General features: G+C 49.6%; 1 protein-coding gene across 5 annotated transcripts in view; it reads left to right on the top strand.

The window, feature by feature from the left end:
- Nucleotides 1-7369, top strand: part of LOC127749890 (uncharacterized) — a 65234-nt gene that overhangs the window by 35515 nt on the left and 22350 nt on the right. The window contains exon 1 of one of the 5 annotated variants that reach the window (XM_052269858.1): nt 2916-3526. The exons of the other annotated variants lie outside the window; for them this stretch is intronic. Within the exon in view, the coding sequence (XP_052125818.1) occupies nt 3457-3526 (70 nt within the window). The 5' untranslated portion in view covers nt 2916-3456. Of the gene's footprint in view, nt 1-2915; nt 3527-7369 lie in introns of those variants that run through there. 5 annotated transcript variants of the gene reach the window in all.

Raw genomic sequence — 7369 nt, 5'->3', positions numbered from 1 at the left:
CCCTTCTCCCGTCACTTTCTGTCTCGCCCCTCTTTTCCTCCATTTTCTGTCCATTTCTACTATTTTGTAACGCTGCATGGCGCTGCCAGCCCCGGCCGCGCACTCCTGGAATGGGATCAGATATTTGGCTGCGCTTTTTCTCTCCGTGTGGGGTCGGGCGAGGCGCGTGGGTGGCTGCGAGAGTAAATAGAACGCGCACTCGCGCCCCACTGGAACGCACTGCTGAACTGTGGGGGGACCGTCGGCTACCCACTGACCGGATTCATCCAACAATTCCTCTAGAGATATTTCTTTCTAAATATTCAATTCGTGCAAAATGATCCGCGAAGAATGCACATTAGTAATCAAAGCAAAACTAGAGGTACTAGCCTGAACAGTAGGAAATCGAAGCATTATATTTTGTCCTCGACGACGGTATTTTTTATTTACAGTACTGGGAGTGCGCTTCGAGGTCCCCGCTCTTGACACAAGTGTCTCCGCTGCTGCACCGTGTGTGTGTTGGTGTGTGTGTGTGCGCGCGCCCGCGCGAGGGAAAGCCATTAGCAAGTTAAAGGGTGCAGTCTGATTTGCCTTTCTTTCTGCCCTTGGGGCGCGCGTTTCGCTCGCAACCTCTGCGACGTGGGCAGTACTGCTGGAGAATCCACTGCAAAATACTTTGTTACGCATTTACAAAACTGGATTTTCTAAAATAATTTAGAAGTCGATATTAAGGTTTTGTATTTATTAGTTTGCTGATTTGTCTGAGTGAAAAATTCAAACGTTAATATAACAGAAGAATCTCTTCTTAAAGTATACTTTGAAGTACACAATTCCAAAGTATACTTTAGAAGTACACTTCGAAAATATGAAGAATGACTTTAACTCGTTAGTACACGGAAAAGACAAAGTTGGAAAGAAGTTTCCGTTAACACTGTTATTCAACGAATGTGACGTTACAATCGTTTCAATGTGGATCGTGTCACGTTCGTTTGAATTTTGTGTCATATTCGTTTAAACGTGAATCGGCCTAGCCTGGCGCCATTGGAGCGTCAATTCACCTGAAGTCACGTTTAAATGAACGTGACACAATATTCAAACGAATGTGACACGTTTAGGTGAAAATATTCTGTACATACGGGCTAACAAAATGTTATCTATGAGTTCTTTAACGAGTTGATAGCACTGTCTTCTTCATAGTACATGACAATTTCTACTTTTGACGCACTTTGTGTTTATTTCAACTGGAAACATTACAGTACAGTTTGGACTTAATTACTTGCATCAAAGTTATCGTTTTCTGTTTATCTCAAGTACTCTTTACAATAGCCGAGTCAGAAATCAACGAACTTCAGCAAAAGGGATGGGGGGAGAGAGGAAAAGATTCTTTGCGTAAGAGAAAATAAGCAGATTAAGTGACAAAAGTTTTTTTTTTTAGTGGGGGGGCGTTTAAGTGTACACACTACATGTATTTGTATGTTTTTGTGCAAACGTTCGCACTCAGTTAAACCTACGTTTCGTTTCGTACGAATTTCTACGCCAAAGTGCATGATTTTCTACAAATGAAGGCACAAAAATGTTCAAATCAACGCAGAAATGTGTGCAAAAAATACGATTGTTTAAATTCGTACAAATAAAGGATACAAGTTCTTTACTATTTGTGAACTAAATGTTGACTTCAGAGGTAGACTTTTCCAAAACAATGAGTGAAGTTTGACTAGATGAAATTGTTCACCTAAACTAGACTACAATGTTAAATAAAAATGCACTACTGCGATGTACTTTAAGTGAACATTCTTCCGCCCTGGTATTTTACGACGTTCATTGCGTCCTTCGGAATAAAAAAACAGCAAAGTGTGGCCACATTGTGGTCGTGCCGCACTGAACGTGTTAAGGGTTTAGCAAAATATGACAGTCCAATAATTGAGACTTGGTCAGAGCTACGGGACATACTCGCAGTGCGTGTTACAGTGAGATATCCCGGTCCAGCCGCGCACACCTGATCCCCGCCTGCAGCCTCCCAAGGCCGCCGCGCCGCTCCGCGCCGTGCCTCCAGCCCCGTGCCTTACGTGTTCCCACGGCCGGTCAGCAGGAAGCCACCGACACCTCGGCGAGCGCGCGGCCGCCCGCCTGCCCGCCAGCTCGCCTGCCCGCCCTCACTGCCTGCTGCCCGCCCGCCTCGGCTGGCCGCAGCGGTGGTGATTGCAATCAACATTTGTCACTCTTCGTTTGCGGCCTTTATATCAGCGCCGCAGGGACAGGCGGCCGATGAGCCGCGGCCATTGCGTTCTGTAATAAAGATAATAATAATCAAACTAACGACACGACAGTATCCGTCATGCTGTGGGTGGAGTAGCAGCGTGGAGTCTGCTAAACCATACGCACATTTACGGTACGTTAGGTATGTTGGTGGAAGTCCCCGCCAATAAGCTCATTATGCGACGGATAATCAGTCATTATTTGCAGAGGGCCGACCTCCGCCACGGGAGCCTTTTGTATGCGGGCTACACGTGGGAAGGGCCCGGCCGAGCGCTCGAACGACGTACTAAAAGCAGGCGCTGACGCGACTCGCTTCGGGGCTTTCCGCGGCGGGAAAAGGAGCGCCTGCGAATGTCGAGATAGGCAACCCGCCGCGCTCGTGAGCATGCGGTTGCCTATCTTGAGGCGCGCAGCCGCTAACGCGATCGCGAACGCTTTTTGACGACTTTCGGATTAAGGCAGAGACGAAGGACTACAGAGATGAGCGGTATATTTGGATGGAGGGCGCCGTGCCGCCGTGCCTGGTACATGAACAGTGCACGCGGTGCAGGCGCGCCCCGCCCTGCCCCTCCGAGCCCGTGACATGTCAAGGCCGCATGAATATGTAGGCTCAGCAGCCGAATACCTCTCTGGGTGACACGGTCGGCGGGAGGCGTCGTGTCACCGGCAGTTCGCGCCGCGAAGCGTCCTCGGTCACAAGGCTGCTGCAGAGGCAAACCCAAAGAAACAAAAAAAAAAACGAATCTGATTCGTCGTCGGTTGCAAAGCGATGTTGCGCGCGCGCGTATTTGGGGCGCAAGTCCACTCACCTGTGTGCAAATAGCGGTGCGTGCCATGCTGGTGGTGGTCGTGCCGCCCGCGGCGCGGCCGTCCCCCGCAGCGCTGGTCGTCGCCATGCTCCCCGCGCTCGCGGTGGCCTGCCTCTGTGCCTACCTGCCCGCAGGTGCCTCGTTGAGAAGGCGCGGTCGCCGACCCTGTGCTGGAAGCACGCCACCCAGCGTGCGCGCCCCGACTGCGGACCAGTGTTGCTGAGGTTTTCCTTTAAAAGTTTTTCCAACGACTCACACGTAGAATTAATGTTGTTGGTATTTATCAGTCAAGGTAGTTGCACGGGGTCGACGTCAGTGTGTTTAGACGTTCTCCCTTCCACTCGCGACACGAGTCGCGGCACAGTCTCCCCTCACCCCTCTCTCCCCACCCATCTCCCTCCCCTGTTCCCCAATGGCTGGGACGTCGGACGGCTGCTGCTGCGGTGAGCCGGTCGACGCATCTTTTTGTCGCGTTTTTACAGGTGAGTTATACCTTTGCGGTCGCACCGCGACCCTTTCAAATGAGGCGCACCACCGCCAAAAATACTCTTCTTTTGCTCGGCAGTGATTGCCGCTCGGCTGCGGCGCGCCGCCGTGTGCGGTTCGATGCGGCGAGTCGACTGACAAATGGCCAGTAATTAGAGCAGGAGTAGGAGGGGCTTGCTTGTGATAAGGTGGCGCCAAGGACACATCACATTCAATTCTCGCGCGCTGATCGCCCGCGGCCATCTTGGGCTGGACAGCGCCGCGCCTGCCTGAGCATTCTGTGCCCGGAAATACCATTACCCTGCTGCTTGAATGCGTTCCTTTTCAGATGCGGGGCGCACTCCTTTTTGCGAGGGTCTTTTTCTCGGCGTTGTTTTTATTTTGCGCGGGGTTATATCAGAGCAGCAGAGGCGTTGGCAATGGGAGTATCCGCTGTCGTACCGGACCGGCCGCGGAGTTGTAAAAATACGTCACGGCCGTAAAAAATGTGAGCAGTATTTCCTGCGGTCGGTTTCGCGGATCGAACGGCCTCCGGTAATAGCAGGATGGCGACTGGAGTAGGAGCATGGCTGCTGCCGTCGTTCAAGGAGCGTTTTGTCTCTGAACTTGAAAAAGACAGTTTATTTCCCCCTTTAGAACAGTATCGCATGAGCGTGCAACGACGGAAATTTGCATTGCCAGTCCCTCGGGTCTTTTTAATTAGCACGAATAGTCATCGATGATAGTCCATAAATGGTTCAGTTCCCCTGGATTGTCGAGCCGTTCTACACTGTAGAAAAAGGCAAAACCACGTGGAAAAACAGCATAAAGACAACGTTTTTAAAGAAGCCAGTATAGCAAAGCAAAAGAAATCAAACACACTCACTGACACTGCATTTGTATCGTTGTCACCTTTTAAAAACGAACACACATTTTTTGAAATCAAGAACACCCCTACATCTTATATACACTATACTACCACTACTACTACTTGATACTTGTTCTGTGTATTTAAAGAAACTACTCATGACATTTGAGCTGATTACTCTATACGGGTGGATTTTTGATTCAATATTCCAACGTATTTATTTTACAACCAAGAGATTAGTTGTCTTGAATTGAATAGCATGAGCATCTTGAAAAACAGATATAGGTTCACCAATAGGAACACTTTCAAATTCCTGAAAATCATTTTGCAGAACTGCGAAGTATTTTGATCCTCATTTGTAACTATAAAGCATTTACTTTTCAATTACGAAGCGATGCTTTGCAGCATAAATAGCGTTGCTGGCATTGCTTCGCAACTGCTGAGCATTGCTTTGTAATTGTGAAGTGCTTCGTAGTTACAAAGGAAGTTCTGCAAAGCATTGCTTTGCAGGAATCGATCAATGAACAGTGCATAAATTATTTGTTCTGAGAAACATGAACGGGAACAATCATTGACATTCTGAAGTGAATACACAAAAGGCTTCTGGCTACACTCGGAGTACAAACACTTTGTAGTGCCAAATTTCGGAGATAAATACTAGTCCGCTTATACCATAGCCAAAAGTTAACAACAAGAATGCAGGCTGTATCTCTCTTAGACAAAGCGGCCGAAGTGTGCTTGCGGTGCCGCAGTCAGATTGCATTCTGTCCAATGTGTGGTACTGTAGTAACCCAGATGCAGACATTAGCTGCGTGGCAAAGCTGCCAGATTCCTGGAGAGGAGAGCCCTTAGGGTAACTTCTACTCATCCTTCCACGCCCACCTGGTAGCCGGAACATGTGTATCCGTTTTGGCCCCGTTTTTCGCTGAAGGGCTAACCATCTGGAAACTTTAGGGGCAGTGTAAAAATCGCAGTAAAATATCATCGCCGAATTCCTCTTGGTAGCCAGCTCTTGAAGTAACCACTCAAAACGATATATATTCTCGAATTTTGCACGGTTCATTAACTTGTCAGTTAGAACTTGATCTGCATGCTGAAAAAGCTCATCCTGCACGATGACCGATAACCCACTGTCACCCAGTTGCTGCAAATTGGCTATCTCGGGCATTCGAGCGGTTAACTGCTTTAGGAGCAAACCCTGATAGGCGGCAGCAAGCACAACGCACATGAGCAGCCAGACAGTGGACAGCGGTCGGTGCGTGGCCCTTCCGACAGGCTGAGACAGTAGAGGGGCTAGGGCCTCCAAGAAGGCATCCTCTAGGGACACGAGCCAGCGGTGCTGTGCGACGGACTCGGCCGCAGCCATGGCCACCGCCATGGCGGCCGCCACGCAAAGGACGCTCAGGACCGTCGCGATCCACAACTCGATGGAGAACTCGTTGGTCACCGCCCTCAGAAGGCCGGGCTGAGGGCCGAGGCCAGACGGCACCAGAACCATGAGTCCGTACATGACGACATCGCCGTGGGTGATGTCAGAAGAGACAACTGTAGCCAGCCTACAATAATTTGCGCTATGATAAATACGCGCAAATTCGTCATCGATTACAAGTATCTGACGCACGGCAACGGGGCGCCGTATTAAGCGTTTTATCAGCATGACCCAAGTTTCGAAGTTGTTCCATGTTTCATCGTCGGGCCTTAAAGCCAGAATCTGGATTGAAGAGTTCTTATCGGATGTTTTCCAGTCCACGCAAGCTTTCCTCAGTACGGTATTATTATTTTGCCAATGCTGGTCATTAGACGTACATCGGTTTATCTCCTTTGCCTTGACGAAACTGCTATTGAAATCGCAAAGCGCATCGGCTTGGAAATGGTACAGTACAGTGCCCCCGGTAAAAGTACTCACAGCCAGTGCTACCTGCTGTGGTGGACAGTACCAGAGATGTTTGTCTCTAGCTAGTGTAAGATCGACTTCGGGAGACAGGGCATGTGTCCATATCAGCACCCGGGCCCTGATCGGCACGCGAGGTTCAAATTCAAATTTCAGAACGTCGGCGCTTACCTCTCTTGCGATCAGAAAAATATCGTCCTGCGTTCGGAACTGGTATTCCAGCCGGTCATCCACTAGGCCGGGATCAAATAGCAGTGATGTTGGTGTCCCGGGTGGAAGTTGTTTGAGGATGGGGGCGATGTAGGTATCATCGCCCATGATGACAATGCCCGCGCTGGAATTCGTCAAAAGCTGAGACAAGTAGCTGGCGATGCAATTTGATCCGTCTCGACGCGCTAAATCTACAGTGGGTGCGAGACCGCATGACGCGGTGCTGAGGAGGCCGATGAGGCCGAGCACCTGCATGGCCGCGGTTATCACCAAGAACTGCGACGGACTGGCGCTCTCCTACCTCGGGCTGGAGAAATCAGCTAGAGGCATCTATCGACTGCCGATTGTGTGCTTCTTAGAGAACAGCTAAACGGTTCTGCCGTCGTTAAACAGCACCCCTACCTCCCACCCCACCCCTTCGCAACCCCTATTCTCTACGGAATTATAGTGGATGGCGCCAGCCACGAGCTTATCTTGTCTGGTCAATCCAAAACATTTCACATCAGTCCATGCGCGTTTTTAGCCCGCTCTTTTGCTTAAAAGCTATATAAGCGGGCTTATGCCATCGCCCCTGTATCTGTCCGTCCGTCTGTCCGTTTCCCAAGAAGGACGCGAGCTTGAGGTCTAAAATTTTCAGGGTATTATTGTTACTTCTGGACAACGTAAAGGCTTGGTGCAAATCCTGGCAACCACCCCTGAGTGGGTCTGAGAGGGTAACAAAGAAGTAGAGGTTGGTCCAAGAAGTGGGAAAGAAATAATTTTTTTTGAGTCTCCTAAGGGGAAACTTCTGAAAGAGGGCTCTGGGCTAAAATTTCGTCCGTTTGTCACCATGCCTCACCGTTTAGGCGCTAGAGAGAGTTTCTCTCACAAAAGTGGCTCAAAAATAAATAC

The sequence above is a fragment of the Frankliniella occidentalis genome, unplaced genomic scaffold (genome assembly GCF_000697945.3).
Source record: "Frankliniella occidentalis isolate FOCC.00 unplaced genomic scaffold, Focc_3.1 Scaffold105, whole genome shotgun sequence".
NCBI lineage: Eukaryota > Metazoa > Arthropoda > Insecta > Thysanoptera > Thripidae > Frankliniella > Frankliniella occidentalis.
The sequence above is the reverse complement of the archived record's forward strand: the minus strand, read 5'-3'. Positions and strand labels throughout refer to the sequence as shown.